At 49.9% G+C, this 15,940-nt stretch overlaps 1 protein-coding gene across 1 annotated transcript in view; it reads right to left on the reverse strand.

The window, feature by feature from the left end:
• The window catches only part of COL4A1 (collagen type IV alpha 1 chain), a 139,267-nt gene that overhangs the window by 54,208 nt on the left and 69,119 nt on the right, over positions 1-15,940 (reverse strand). Inside the window, exons 3-11 of the mRNA XM_021065910.2 lie at positions 5,141-5,230; positions 4,992-5,036; positions 3,901-3,945; positions 3,732-3,794; positions 3,192-3,245; positions 2,747-2,773; positions 1,542-1,625; positions 1,388-1,450; positions 63-98 (exon numbers count right to left, since the gene is read on the reverse strand). Coding sequence (XP_020921569.2) covers positions 63-98; positions 1,388-1,450; positions 1,542-1,625; positions 2,747-2,773; positions 3,192-3,245; positions 3,732-3,794; positions 3,901-3,945; positions 4,992-5,036; positions 5,141-5,230 — 507 coding nt within the window. The remainder of the gene's footprint in view (positions 1-62; positions 99-1,387; positions 1,451-1,541; positions 1,626-2,746; positions 2,774-3,191; positions 3,246-3,731; positions 3,795-3,900; positions 3,946-4,991; positions 5,037-5,140; positions 5,231-15,940) is intronic.

Here is a 15,940-nt window from a genome sequence, read left to right on the forward strand (position 1 = left end):
ACAGCAATTTCACAGTCATCTTCTACTAAAACCAAAGAAAAACAATGACAAGAGATCTTTACCTTTTCGCCTGGAGGGCCAGGAGGGCCTGGGGGACCCTGTAGGACAAAGCGCGTTAATGAAAACGTGATCCACAACCCCGGTAAGCTTCAAATGCCTCTTTGTCCTGAAGTTACCTTCAGAGCCTGAGGTTCCTGCGGTCATTTATTTGGTAACTATCTAAATGTTTTTTCCTGTGCTATGCAACTTTGAAAGTAACCAGAGGTTGGTCCAGGACAATTATCAATGGGACGGAAACCCCTCAGCATTTAGGGGTGGCCCCGCGGGACCCACAATCTGAGGATGTGATCTGGGCCAGCAGAGACAGTGGGGGAGCCACCCTCCAACCCCCCGAGAGCCGTGGCGTCCCCGGTGTGGAAACATCTGTCCACTTTGGACACTGCTGTTTCTCTTCACAGGTTAAATGCAAGTGCATCCTTCAGGTGGGGAGACTCTAGGAAGCCCCAAAACTTGCCATTTGTAGCAAAATTTTAGCATGCTTTTTGTAATCATTTAAAGGGAGCAATTACGAGTTCTTTCCTCGGTAAAATGGGTCCATTTATGGACAAGAACCTAAATAAAAGAGGTTACATCTGAAGGAACGGAGAGAAGGATTGCTGAATTTGACCCCCCCCCAAAAAAAGCGAGTGTGGATATGTGTAACTGAGCCACTCTGGCACAGCAGAAATGGTCACAGCCTTGCCAGTCAGCTATACGTCAATAAAACTTTTTTTAAGAGTAAATTCAGCAGATCAGGCTGGAAATCCCTCAAGGGCGCTCAGGCCAGCTAGGGTGAGGTTGGCAGACCCAGGTTCATCATCCATCTCCAGTAAACGTGGCTCCCGACCAATGCATCCTGTTAATATTAACTCCGCAGCTCCCACAGATACGTGGGCGGGAGGGGCCGCGGCCGTGCTCCTGCGGAGAACCACCCGGAGAACCATCGGCTGTGACGGAGGCTGATGTCAGACCAGAGCCTCCTGGAAGGTTATCTCTGATGCTCGGTGTCGAGGCTTTCTTAACAAGGACGACGCAGCTTCTCCGCCGCCTGTCTGGGTCCAGAGCCCCCAAGACAGCAAGGCCTCGGGGGCGGCTCTCTTTCCACGGGCGAAGGTCCAGGACCCGCCTCGTCCATCTTTGAATCCGCACGTGGTTCTATCAGCATCCTTTTCCCACAGCTCTGGGGAATCTGGGGCCCAAGTGCCAATCAAACACCCCCCTTAGGAAAGAAGCTCTTTCTCGAATCCACAGTAACGGATTCATCACCACCAGGCTGTGAAGCTTTCATCCCACTGGACATGTTTTCACCCTCGGCACAGGGGTCCTCAGAGCTAGTCCCCCAACTTACGGGTGGTCCGGTGAAGCCGGGAGGGCCGACGGGACCCTGCAGCCCTGGCAATCCTGGGGAGCCCTGCGTTGGCGGAGAAAAAGCAGTTAAGATGCAAACCAGGAGGAGGGGCAGCAGGTGCTTGTAGTTATTTAGTTATTTAGCGAGTGCTTACGGGTGCTCCTGGGGGGCCAGGAAATCCTCTTTCACCTTTCAGGAGGGTCCCAGGTATGTGGCCGAGTATTTCACCGGGGTCCCCCTGAGGAAGGAAAAATAAGAGAGAGTCAAGAAACCGAAGACCTGGCAAGTCGCAGGCACGCACTCCCAGTGCAGAACGGGCCCATGTCCAGCTTCAGCCTCCATCTAAGCGCAGAACAGACGGGCCGCCTCCCCTGTCATTCCTCGTAATGACCAGCAGGAGGTGCTGTGCAGTCAGCTGGGCTGCAGCCTGGACAGACCACGTGGAGGCGGAAGGGCAGGGCCTGGGGTGCCTGCAGGTGACCCGGCCCCAGATGAGGAGGAATTCTAGTCAGAGGCTGCTCTCTGGTCTGAAGGCTGCGTGACCACAGGCTGTTCTCACAACAGAAGGATTATCTTTCAAGGGAAGGCCCAGCACGAGCATGTTCAGAAAAGCAGCGAGAGTGCGTTTCACATGCCTGCGTGCCCAGGCCAAAGTGCCCAGATATCTGCCTGAGCACCTGTCTGATGTGGAGGTATTTTTCACTGAGACTGACATTAAAATCCGTAGGTTTGGAAAAAAGCACAGGACCTTCGGGGAGGGGGCGGGGGGCTCCACCCAGAGGGTTGAGGGCCTTCAGGGAAGAAGGCCTGACTCTCCTGAAGAAGGGAGGTCCAGGCCGGGGCTGGACCACGGCCCTTCCCTGGGCCTCCAGCCCGCATCCTGCCCCGCGGGTTGCGGACTTGGCAACCTTCCCATTCGCATAACTCCTTAAAATAAGGCATTTCTTTTGTTTCAGTAGAATCATATCTCCCTCTCTCCCCTGCCAACTCTGTCCTTAGAGATGCATGTTGTGTGCACACGACACACACACACTGTACATCCGCCCACGTCCTACTGGACCTATTTCCCCAGCAGGCAGCGCTGCCCACGGTTCCGGAAAAGCAGCACCATTGACACATGTCTGCGAATTCATCACACCATGCTTCCCGTCATGGCTTATTTCCTATTAAGAAATTGTACCTCGTGTTGAAACTTTAGATTCTAGAAGTCAGGGCTATGCGTGCGACTTGGGACTCTTCTAAGGTGGCAGAGGTTAGACGAGTATGTTAACAGGCAATCAATCAGGCAAAGTGACTGAAAGTGAATTTAGTTGTGTGGCTTCTGTTTCCAACAGATTCCTGTAAAATCAAAGAACGTACCTTCATGCCTGGCAACCCTGGTGGTCCCTAGAAAAGAAAGAGTTGGTATTAGTTTTGTTTTTCTCAAAACATTGTGAGGATTAAGATAGACATTTAAAAAAGAAAAGAAAAAGAAAAAAAAGGAGTTCTCATTGCGGCTCAGCGGAAACGAATTCAGTTAGTATCCGTGAGAATGTGGGTTCGATCCCTGGCCCCACTCAGTGGGTTAAGAATCCGGCGTTGCTGTAAGCTGTGGTATAGGTTGCAGACATGGCTTGGATCCTCCGTTGCTGTGGCTGTGGTGTAGGCTGGCCGCTACAGCTCTGATTCAACCCCTAGCCTGGGAAATTCCATATGCTGCAGGTGCAGCCCGAAAAAGAAAAAGAAAAGAAAAGGCAAGGAAATGGATTAGAAGAGAGAAATTATCACCAAAGAAAAACTTCTGACATAACAACACGATACTTACAGGATTTCCGGCAAATCCAGGCAAACCCGGAGGTCCCACTGGTCCTCTCTCACCCTGGGGGGGACAGCAGACAGTCACTCTCGAGGCCGGGCAAGGTGTCAGGACGCCAACTCAGACACCATCAATCACCCTGTCCTACCCTTCGGGGTGCTTCCTTTGTTGGTGAAAATTATTTTCCTAAAAATTGCTACCAGCTGTATGGCACAAGCCTGTCTCATGATGGAAGAAATACATTTGAGAATAAAATGAATAGGGAAGAGAATTAATATTAGCATTTTTCTTATTTGCTTTAGTAAGAGACTGTAGGTGAGAAATTCAGTGTTTAAAGCAATTTTGGAATAAAAGTCTACGAGAAAAGGCATGATGGTGTCTTTCCTGAACATGAACTGTGGGAAAACTGTGTCTCCTCACCAAATACAGAAAGATGCGAGACAAGTCACTTTCCAGCTCTGGCAATAAAACTCTGTTCACAGGACAACCTCTCCATGTGCAAAGCTAGGTACAGAGACACCAAGAGGAAGGTCCCAGTTCTAGATGTACCTTTGTCCCGTTGCATCCCGGGATGCCTGGGGGACCCGGGGGCCCATCCTGGCCAGGAATACCCTGTAAGTAACAAAGTGAAAAAAGAGCCAAGTCAGAAAATCACTGATGGTGCCACCACTCGCAACCAATGCCTTAGGAGGGAAGCAGGTGCATCTCATATACATACAGGAAGTCCTGGGTTTCCAGGGTAACCAGATGCTCCTGGGGGTCCCTGTAGGGTGGAAATGAAAAAGTTTTCATTGTGCGCAGGAGAAAACCTCACTTCCTCCCACTGTACCCACGTGGCTGAGGGGGCTGGACCCTAACTGCGGGCCTTGGAACATCTGCCCTAAGCGGGCAGAGCGTCCCGGGGAAAGACTTCTCAAGGCCCAGCCCAGGGAGGCAGGCGGCCTGGAGTTTCAGAGGCAGCTCAACATCAAGGCTGATGATCAGTTACTTCTAAAGTCAAGGCTGCACACCCACAAAATAACTCTGCCCTCTTCCCATCTTTTGTCATTTCTAGGAGAAAGACAGACGGACAGACAAAGTTGTGTTAAATGCACAAACAGTTGGCAAGAAGAGTATATGGCATGAATCGATTCACCGCGAGAAGAAAATCAAAGTTATTATGAAGTAGCTCAGATCTTCTCCACCCCACACGTCACGACGAACCCCTGCCTCCTGCCCTAAGGGCCCAGGGATGCAGGTTCTCGGGCACGCTTCCCTTTCCACGAGATAACAGTGACAGAATTGGAAGGCTTACATTTCACCGGGTCTTCCTATGTTTCTACCTCCAAGCTTGCGTTTCCCAGGAATGGGAGCAGCAAAGAAAGCAGAGTGTGAAGAAGGAAGAGGAAGTTTAGCTCTGAAAACTTCACCGCCTTTCACGGTAAGTGAAGGCATCTCTCTGACGACAGGTACGCGTCATTCCCCCCCCCCCCCCGCCCCAATTAAACCCTTGAGGAAGGACAGATGGAGAAAACGCTGTGAAAAGGACTGGGAGGAGGAGAGCAGCTCTGGGCCCAGGACTGGAGGTCAAGGGCACAGGCTCCACCCATCCCAGGTCCTGGGGCCCCGCCCCCGCGCTGTCTGAGCTCCTGTCTGAGCTCCAAGGAGAAAGGTGGGGGGCGGGGGGTGCACAGAGAGAGGAGGAGGAGGGAGGGACACCCCAGGACTGTCTGCAGGCGGGAGGGTAGGCATAAGGAGCCCGACCCCAGAGGCATCGCTGGATCCCATCCCGCCCACAGTCGAAAGCGCTTTAATGACCCTGGTACTCACTCTTGTCCCTTTAGTGCCTGGCAGTCCTGGTTCTCCAGTGTCACCCTGGAACACACAGAGATGCCACGGTGACCACCCATCAGAGCAACAACACAGACCATCTCACAGCCCCCCGCGCCCCCCCACCACACCCAGGACGGCCAGCTCACCTTCTGTCCTGCGGGTCCCTGGGGGCCCTCAGGTCCCTGCATTCCCGGAAACCCGATGACACCTTGTAATCCTGGGAGGCCTCTTTCTCCCTGCGGATGAGGAAGGAGGACGTCAGACCAAGGACAGGAAAGAAACGGAGGAGAAGACTAGAAGTCAGCCTCTCGGAGCATCGCCCAGCACCCAGCCTGCCGCGAGCATCTGGAGAAGACGCCGCCAACGCTTCCCTGTCTCGGGAGACATTTTCCTGCCATTTCTTAAGCTTCTCCAAGGGCAGGAGTGCCCCTGCGTGTCCCCAGCGTGACACTTCCTACACACCGCTTTCTAAACGCTAAGTGGGTCCTTGGGTGAGTACGACGACAGACTGGTGAGGATTTTCTTCACCAAATTGCTCGTGGCCTCATTTGATGAGTGGAATCTTCTCGCCATCAGCAGACGCGGGGCTGAGACTGTGAGCAGATGTCATTCAGGCCTCCCATTAGCAGGATTGTGGGCAGAGCCCTTGGTGGGAGCTTCACCCCGAGATGCTGAGACTCCCTGTTCCATCCAGAGCCTGAAAGGCTTTCACGAGCTTCTCTAAAACGTGTGGGAGTTTATTGTGGGCGTGGGGGTTGCAAAGGTCTCTGCCCTTGTGGAGCAAAAAGAAATAAAGTTTCTTTTTAAAATAGTGAATGTTATTCGGGGACCACACAGGTGGCGGTAATTCGGAAAGATGGGGGGACTCCAGGCCCTGAGCTGGCCCTTAGGAGATGTTCCCGGACCAGGGATGGAACCTGAGCCACAGCAGTGACAACACTGGGTCCTTAACCTGCTGTGCCACCGGGGAGTTCCCAACCTCAGCTGATTAAAGAGCAGCAGGCATTGTGGAAGCCACAGGCAGGGGTCTCCAGTGTCCAACACTTTGCTCACAACCACGTTCGTTCAAAGCAAAGAGAAACCAACAAGCTACACATCACATAACACAAACATTTACGCCGCAAACAGCACATCACCAAAAGTTGCTTAAAGCTTTGAAACGTGGCATAAATGCAAGGATGTGGGAGAGAAACTCCCAGAGTTGTCCTTTTCTCCAAACCCAAACCCCTCAGCCAGTCCTGGTGCTTGCTGGTGAATTCAGCACCTGCTGCCTTTTTTTTTTTCCCCTTTTGGCTTTTTGCTTTTTAGGACTAAACACTCAGCATATGAATGTTCCCAGGCTAGGGGTCAAATTGGAGCTGTAGTGGCCAGCCTATACCACAGCCACAGCAACGCCGGATCCTTAACCCACCGAGCAAAGCCAGAGATCGACCCTGCGTCCTCATGGATCCTAGTCAAAGTCATTACCACTGAGCCACAATGGGAACTCCCTGCTGCATTTGCTCTGATGAGAAAATGGGCTTCTGAACTTGATCTCCAGCCACTTCGCCTCCCCAGATTGGGCATTTTGCTGGAAGCGGAAGTCAGGAGGCTGGAAGCAGCGTGTGAATAAATGGGAGCGGATTAAGCCAAACCCTAGAGGCTACCATCGCGTCCTAAACGGAGTAAAGAAAACTAAGGAGTTCCCGTCGTGGCGCAGTGGAAACGAACCCGACTAGGATCCCTAGCCTCACTCAGTGGGTTAAGCATCCGGCGTTGCCGTGAGCTGTGGTGTAGACCACAGATGCGGCCCTGATCCCTCGTTGCTGTGGCTGTGGTGTAGGCTGGCGGCTACAGCTCTGACTCGACCCCTAGCCTGGGAACCTCCATATGCCATGGGGGTGGCCCCACAAAGACAAAAAAAAAGAAAGAAAGAAAACTAGGCGCGGCCCTTTGGCACAGCTCCTTGGACCAGCTGCATCCAGGGATCAACCAGGAAGAACAGATGCTCGCGTCCCCAGAGCCCGGCCCAGGACTTGACACCGAACGCGGGCTCCTTCTCCCCGAGGCCTGCGACAGGGCTGGGAAAGGAAGACATCCTCAGACCAAGACGCGACCAATGCAAAGCTCCTCAATACACTGTCCCTTCACCTAAAATCACAACAGACAGAACTGCACAAACTCCTGGCGCTGGAGATGGCTTCTCACGGGCATCACACGCACCGCCTCCCTTACTCGGACGTGGGAAGGTTCTACCCAAAATAGACCAGAGCTGAACGGCACACAGCTGGCTGAAAAAGAAGTGAGCCCTGAATCGCGTATCCTCGGATAACCCGACGCGAGATGGGAGGACGCGTGAAAGGCACGTCAGCAGAAAAGCCTCCGGTATCGTCCCGAGAGTCGGGGCAGATAAAGATTTTCTAAGTCTCTTTTTAATCGTGGAATGCATGGAGACCCAGAGCCAGATGAGCTGATTCCTCCAAGTTTCTCACTGAGTCAGCATGAAAGCCAGAAATAGAAAGGAGGCCAGCTTCCCCCAGAGCTGGTGTTTTTTTCTAGGTCACTAGAGCAAGCTGGTTCCCAGCGAATTTTCAGTAATTCACCAGCATCGCATTAGCCCCTTTTATGTCCATTTCACAGATAGGGAAATGAGGACTCCAAGGCTTTACTGACGCGTCGCATGTCACTGGGTGACCCCTGTGTGCTCCTGGGAACAGACGCAGAACTCTGAATTCCCAGTGGGAGCTCTCACCGCGAGGACACATTCCTCCCCGAATGTCAGCGGAACACTTGAGCAAGCCCCGTATCCCAGGAGTTTTGAAATTAAGGAGCTAGAGGAAGTGACTCCTCTATGGACATGGATCTGGCCGCCTCACACATATTTTTTTAACTTTCCTCATCTTTTGTTCAGACAAAAGTACACACGATTAGTCTCATACCCTGGACCCCGTCCAGGGCTCTTCTGGGCAGCAGGGCAGGGCACACAGACAGGATAAGCATTCAAACAGCAATACAATTAGCTGGCAAACACAGGCCAAGTGATGCCGCAGCCTTGCAGCAAATCTCCACGACGGGCAGAGGGAAAGCAAAGAGCTGGGCAGGTTGTGTGAAGGTTCTCCCACCAGGTCTTTCTAAGCCAGACTCTGCAGCTGCAAGAGCGATGCTACAGTCGTGACTGCTCGTGCGCCGGGGTTGCTGGGGTTCGAGGCAGAGCGTGCAGTTAAAACAACTGAGAAACAGGACCCTTTCGACACCTCTTTGCCATGAGATCCTGGAGGCAAGAGGTCCACGGGGACGTGGTGGCCAGAGCAAAGCCCATGACCACTGTCGTCACCGCAGCGAGAATTTCAAGTGGGGAGTGAGAAGGGCTTCCACAAACGTGTTTTGATGCAACCACATTGACTAGTTTTATTCCAGAAGGTCAGTGCTGTGTGCTGTACTAATTAAAAAAAAAAAAAAAAAAAAAAAAAACTTATGTCCCAACAATGGAATGATTATCACTGCATCTTCCAAGGATGAAAGTCAGAATTGGAGGAGAAAAAAAATGCTATAAAGATGAAAGAACGCAGCCATGGTGAAAAATCTGGGCATCAAAATTAGCCACTCTAAATTAGGCAGGAAAGAGAGTTCCATGCATGCAGCAACATAAAATTTTTACATCATGTATTACGTAGAGAAGGACAAATCTTTTTTAAAAACCCATAAAAGATGGGAATAAAAGGCTTTTTATACTATCTAATTATTTCCCCTCCTCTTAAAATCCGTGCTTAAACAAGTTCAGATGGAACCCGAACACCAGACCCTGGTCCCCTTTGAAGCTTCGTCAAGAATCCAAATCCAAACAGAGTCCCCAGGGTCGCGAGGCTGAGTGTGTGAAACGGTTCTAAGGATGGCAGAGGAGACACCGTTACCAGCAACAAACCCTGAATTATCACGGATCCAGCATCAGCAGGCTTCAAAATCTTACTGTCTCTTTTAGTCAAACTTTGAATTAATTTTTCAAATTTAAAATCATGGAGTTCCCGCTGTGGCTCAGCAGTAATGAACCCCGACTGGTATCCATGAGAATGCGCTCAGTGGGTCAAGGACCCCGCGCTGCCGTGAGCTGTGGTGTAGGCAGCTCGGATTCTGTGTTGTTGCTGTGGCTGTGGTGCAAGGGCCGGCAGCTACAGCTACAATTTAACCCCTAGCCCGGGAACTTCCATATGCCACACGTGTGGCCCTAAATAGCAAACATAAATAAATAAAATCAATTAAGACACTACGATAACGGATGTTGACAGTGGGCTGAGGTCCAAAGGAAAACACCGCCCAGGCCCTGGGCTCCCCCTGGACGGGGCCCGACTGTGACAGGCAGGACCACCTGTCCCCAGGCCCGAGGCTTGCCCATTAGAGAGGAGAGCACAGCCAGCAAAGGAAGCTTGTTGGACAGGATCTGCAGTGGGGTTTCCACCTCTCAGAAATAAGGATGTTAAAGGCAGCGCAAAGTAAGTATTTATTCATTCAGCATTTAGCACAAACTCTGAACTCAATAAAAGTGGGTAAATGGACGAGGATCTAAGCAGAAGCGGGACATGAGCTCAGCGTCAGCTAAGATGTGAGCTCTCTGTGCAGCCACTGTACAGTGCGGTGGCTGGCAGGACGGGCTGCTGGGTCCCCTTTTTCCAGTCCAGAGCCCATGGGCACCATTAGAGGCTGGCCCACGTCCACATCACTGGTCAGAGAAGAGACCGGGGCAGGGAGCTGTGGGCGGGACATCCCAGCGGATCAGCTGTTTCTTTCTGTCGTCCGGGGCCTGGAGAGGTCACTTTCCAAGGAAGGCTGCAAACCACTGAGGGACGCAAGCATTTCCATTTGGAGCCAGAGCTGCCCGAGCGTCAGCGACGGCGAAACGATGTCAGATGGTGGCTCGTGGTCAATGGGTGACTTTGGGACTGAGCCCAAGATCCCACAGTCCAGCTCCTGGAGCCCAGCAGCAGCGAGGGCTCGGCAGCACCACTTCCTGAATTCCGATGCTGCTGGGGAAGGCGTGGGAAGGCTGCGATTGGGGTCACAGGGTCGTGGAAAACTCCTCGACGAGGCCCCGCTGTGGCCCTTCCACACCGTGGAGCCCGACGTGGTGGCAGAAGCATTGCCACTGCTGCAGGCTGAACACACACAACCAGAACCCGGCCAGGCCTGGTCTTCCCCAAAGGAAGACAGGAACACTGACTCTCTGCACCACATGAGACATGTGCCTGGATTCTTGAAAGAACGCATGGGCTAAACATTTTTTTTTTAAATCGTTTTACATGGATACCCGCGGCATATGGAGAGTCCCGGGCTAGGAGTGGAATCGGAGCTGCAGCTGCTGGCCTACACCACAGCCACAGCAATGCTAGATCCGAACCACGCCTGTGACCTACACCACAGCTCACGGCAACGCTGGATCCTCAACCCACTGGGCGAGGCCAGGGATCGAACCTGCATCCTCATGGATGCTAGTCGGGTTCCTTAACTGAGCCACGCTGGGAACTCCCATGTACGCTAATGTAACGTAGACGACATTTCTTTGAATATAAGGAGGGCGACTGTTTCCCGCACCCGTCGGCGTCCGAGGCTCCCGCTGGCCGCGCGCCGGTGTGCACCCAGGAAAGCGCGACCCATCGCACCCCCGGAGCCCGGCGCTGCCTTTTCTATCTTCCTCCCCAAACGCGCACGGTCTCTCTCGGGGCTCGGCGGTGTTTGCTTTGAGAGAGGAGGTGCAACGAGGAGTCTCCGTGTCGCTTGTGCAGGTCCCCATGAGACGTGGGGGCGCCCGCGGAGAGCCGGGCCAGTTACCCGTGGGGAGGGGGGGAGAGGCTCGGGTTTTCCTAGAAACGAGGACGCTTCCGCATCGTCACACATCCAAAGGATGAGAAGTACCATAAAGGTGTTAAAAGTCTCCTTGAGCCGTGGCCTGGGTGGGCTCCCAGGTCCGTCGTCAGGCTGCCGGGGACTTGTTCCTGAGACTTCAGAAGCCGTGGGCCACCGGGCTTGTGGGATGAATGGGACAGAGAGCCGAAGCTTGGGAGAGGGAGCTGGCCGTCCGCCTAGAAAGTAAAACCTCTGTCCGCCTGCTCCTTCCTGGACTATGCCGTCTACACTGGACTTTCCGCCTCAGGGTCCTGAGCAGAAAAGGCCCGACCCCATTGGTAGGTCCATCTTACGGAAGGTCCTAGGCCTCGCTGATGAGCCACCAGCTTCACGCCGCCCACTGACACAGCCCCTCACGTGGAAGCTCTGCAGGCGGCCGGGTTCGAGGGCAGATTTCCGCTGGCTTAAATCTTGATATCGAAACATTCTTTGCGCTTACGATGCATTCTGGCACAATTCTGGGAATTTCAACATTGCTCTGAAGTTGGTTTTCAGAACTAAGCTCAAATCGGATAATGTAAAATGAGCTGAGTGACGACGACCCAGGTGACGGACAATAATAAGCACTGCTTGATTAGTCGACATGTGCAAAGAAATGAAACTGCAGACGCCTCTGACCTACAAAATGCACTCTGCCTATCACCTTGCGAGAAAAAAATAAATTATAAAGAGTTCGTCACAGATGCTTTCTAAAAAGCCATCATTCAACCCAAGAATATCTCGAAAGAGCCCTGAGTGCCTTCTTACCATAAACAATTTAAAACTCTTCCCCCAAAGCTATCTAAAAGCAAACAAACTGTCCAACTTCGCCGATCCAATAAAAACTTACTAAAATGAGAGGCAAACTTGAGTGCTGACAAACTGTTAGGGGAAAAAAAAAAAAACAAACCTTAACATTATCCAAAGGTTCTTGGGACTTATAAATAAATTCCAGACATTTCTCCTTAATCTGACCTGAGTATCAGTGAGAGAAGACACTCTGTCAGCAGAAGCAAGGGTCTTTAACAGCAAATGTTTGCTTCAATAATGTTCGCTCTTTCTGAAGAGCAGTCTCAAAGGCCTCCGTCAATTCTAACTCCAAAGCAGTAATCTGTTTAAGATATTTTAGGGATAAATATTTAGAGTCATTCCCCTGAAGCAGTCAGCTTCCCAAGTTAGAAAGAAGAAAACTATTTTGATAATGTTTGTCCAGGGTCTCGGACCCGAGATGGGTCTTTTCCACTGACTCCCGTGTGTACGGTCCCTGATACGGCTCATCTTGAATCGACCGCTTCTCCCCTTTCCCATCGGACAGCAGCCCAATGGAGTCTGTCCTCTGGAAAACGTGCGTGTTCCCTGGCTTCACGCTCTATTCAATTTTCACAATCAAATGTCAGTGTGAAGCTTCCGTTTTCTCGCAGGGTTTTCCTGCGGACCCCACCCCAGAACCTTCTACCCACAACTGCTATCTTCTGGGATTCAGCCTCTGTCCTGGCCCTCAACCACCTCCCGACCCAAACAGCGCCTCCAACCTGGAGCATCAGCCACCTGTTGGGGCGGGTGGGGGTGGGGAGGCTTCTACCTGAAATCTCTGTACCCCCCGCCTGACTCCCGTCACCCCCTAGCCTCCCAGGCCCAGCCAAGGAAGCTCAGCTAAACTCCCCTTCGTGGGGAAGAGCCCCTCAACACAAACTGATCTGAGGAAGCTTTTACACCTAATTGATCCCGTCCAATTAAGAGCCGAAAAGGAGGCACAAGCTTTTGGAAGGGCTGGTGCAAGGGGAGCCCCCAGGGGCTCTGGCTTCCTGACACTAGAGGGCACTATGGGACCACACTTTTTTTTTTTTTTAAAGAATTAAAATTCTCCCAGTGGATCCCTGAAGCATTTGGCTTTTTTTCTTCTTCTTCTTCTTCAATATTCATTATCCTAATACATTAATATTAAGAATCTAATGCTTCTGAAGCTTTTAGTGCAGGCACGGCTAGGAGAAATCAGCTTTTTAAGGCCTGAAATAGAACTCTAAGGGAAAGAATTTTAATTAGAATATAAAATGTAATTAAATCTAAAACTAGTAACCTGAACACTGAGGCTATTAAGTGACAGCTAAATGCTGTGACCCAGAAATACTGTGAATTGTGGATATTTTTTGAATTGCTTTTTTCATCCATGTTTTAAACTAAGAGTATTGGAATCTAGCAATAATACAGGGGGGGAAAGTAAATTCGCTTTTCTAAATGACTGCGTGGAAAGAGTGAATGCTGAAAAAAAATTAAATCCTGTAAAACATGCATAGAACAGGTACAGATATGCTATTAGGAAGGTCTCTAAAAAAACAATTTCTAAACATCCCACTGCCAGGAAAGTTTATTTGAAGGCTCTCTCTTGGTCCCCTCTCAACAAGTTTATAGGAAACATACTTAAGGGAATATCATTCATCCTCCTGATTTTTGACATTTATGAGGGGAAAACATTCACCCAAATTATAAGGGCTTCCCCCAAAGGTGATAATAATCTTTTTGACAGGGGGCTCTCATAAAAATAAAATCATGAATGTTCTGCCTAAACCTGTTGCCTTATATTCAGTATAGACGTTTTAAAAAATACCTTAAAGCAGAAGAACAGTACAGACGTAAATGGTCCCTAACCTCAGCTTGGAAGCTCACGCATGGTGGCTCTGGAAGGTTGTGGGTGTTGCACACTTCCGTGAGTAGGGGGCAAGAGCCAGCAGCACCTTGGGATTGGCTCAGCAGGGGGGGGCCTTGTCTGAGGTCCACAGAGCTGCACAAAACCACCTTCAAGGTCACCTAGAGGCCTAAGAGCTACTGGGAACCTGCCCGCAAAATCGCACTTTTACTCACCAGCACAAGTGGCTTTTCTTTGTCTTAAAGTTCCATGAGATGTATTGAAATCCTACGTCCTGACTTAAAACGGTGTGAGGAAGGAGTGAGATTGCAAGAACAAACATAATTGAAAACAAAACAAGAGGTCAGCTGCTTTGGGGCAAGAAGAAAGACTTCTTTTTCTCAAAAAGACACTTTGCTTCATTTTCACTACCTCTAAAGCAACAACCCTGAGATTTAAAGAGATGTAGTGTATGTTATCAGCAAATTTCACAAATACCAATTAGTGCACAATGCCTAAACAGTCCTTGGAGGGTTTTCTTGTTACCATAGCTGAGGATGTTATTAACTTGAGCTTGAAAATGACTGTGGGTGTGTGACAGGGTCCTGGAAGTGCGTGCATCCTGAACAAAATTAGGGCACATAAAAGTCAGGAAATGCCACAATCTAGGTCACAGAGGTTTTTATGGTTTTTCTTTTCTTTCTTTTTTTTTTTTTTTTTTTTTTGTCTGTGCTAACAGTAAATCTGAAAAATGCAAAAGAAATATATCCTGACAATAATGCTTCCAATTACTAATAGAAAAAGCAGGCGAGACATTCCTTAGGTCTAACCTTGACAGAAACCGCCAATTGGCAATTAAGAAAAAAAAATTTTTTCTTTAAAAGAAATGTGTGAGATGCAATTATCCATTAAAATTGGGTTTTTCAGGTACCCTGGTGGGGGCATCCCCTGACCCCCTAGCACCTGGCACAGGTGGCACATAGTGGGCGCTCTCTAATATTTCATGAGTGAATAAAGAAACACAAAGTAGTACTGATTCCAAGGAAGGATTATAAACCTATCAGGAGGGTTCAGGTTTAGAAATCCTATTTTCAAACTTGGCTGTAAAAACAGACATCTCAGCTCTGGGTTAGCAGACAGAGCTTTTGGGAACCCTACTTTTTAATGTCCCATCATAGGTGGAGAACGGTGTGCGATGGACAAAGAATTTTGACTTAGGAACCAAAAGATTTCAGTCCCGCCTCCAACACCAGTCACTTAGACTCTGAAAATCCGTGTTGCCCTGTGCAATTCAGGATCCCTCCTGCTCCCTCAAGATTCTTTCAAGGTTCAGGTTCGACGGAGTTTTCAGAGTCACCCTGCATCGCCGGAAACACTGACCAAATGATCAGGAGCTAAACTCTCCTGACAGTGATCAATTTAAACACAGCTATTTTGCATTTTTTAATAAGATTTCTGTGTCCATCAGGTCAACTGCATTTCCTGTAAAGCCACAGGCTATTTTAAAAGCGAATCAGAACACACTGATTCTGCCCCGCTCCTGTCATGACCTGCCAGTTATGTCACTCTTGTTTCGGTGGCTAAGCTTGACACACGCAAATAAGAATTTCTCAAGCATTTAAAAAACAGGACAGGTTGAAGAAATTCCTCCTTTATAGTGTGCACAAGGTATGTTTTCCTAGTGAGTATGTTTGATGTGAATTCTTTTCTCGCCCAGAGCACGCTGTTTCTGTGCACTCTCCTGTGTCAGCCTGGGTCTCGGTGAGGTCACCACATCACCAGCTCGTCCAGCTGAGGTGAAGCGGGCCCAGGACCCTCGTCTTCCTTGCCCTCCATAAGCATCTGAGAACACACACGTGCTTGCATGCTCCCAAATGATGTCCTTTCCCTCCAGCCAAGCTCCTTGACTGTGTCACATGGCTAATGACACGTCCCTCAGCACAGGCTGCCATAATGTCAAGATCTCATTCATCAAGCTCAGAATCTGGAAGATCCAAACAGCTCCAAGGAAGTTAAAACATGACAAGATACACGATACAACGCTGGCAAAGCTGGAGCTTTTATGAAGCCCACGGTCAGCTTCACCTCATTCGTGTGAAAAGCTGGGGTCAAGTCAATCCTAATGAGTAACTGAATGGTAACCTACCTGCAGGAAGGACCATTCGTTCTTTCAAAAAACATGGTCACTTAAGGAAAGAAACTGAGCAAAAGATGTTGAAGGGGATTTTTTTGGGTCAAGATTGATTTTCACACTGAATAGATAAAAGCTTATATTGCACAGTCAGCAAAATAAGCATAATTAGCATAGAACATATCGTATCATATATGAATCGCTCTTTTTTTAATACTTAAAACAACCTTCCTTTCCCTCCATGTTCTTCACAAAACAGGCAACCTGTCTTCCAAAGATAACCCAGGGTGTGGCCAAATGATTTAAAAAATTAAATCAGTATCACTTTATTGAGTGCCA

This window comes from Sus scrofa, chromosome 11, assembly GCF_054392235.1.
Source record: "Sus scrofa isolate SSC_HxYL_T2T_F1_AM1 chromosome 11, Sscrofa_HxYL_maternal_Yorkshire_Landrace_v2.0, whole genome shotgun sequence".
In the NCBI taxonomy this organism is placed as follows: Eukaryota; Metazoa; Chordata; class Mammalia; order Artiodactyla; family Suidae; genus Sus; species Sus scrofa.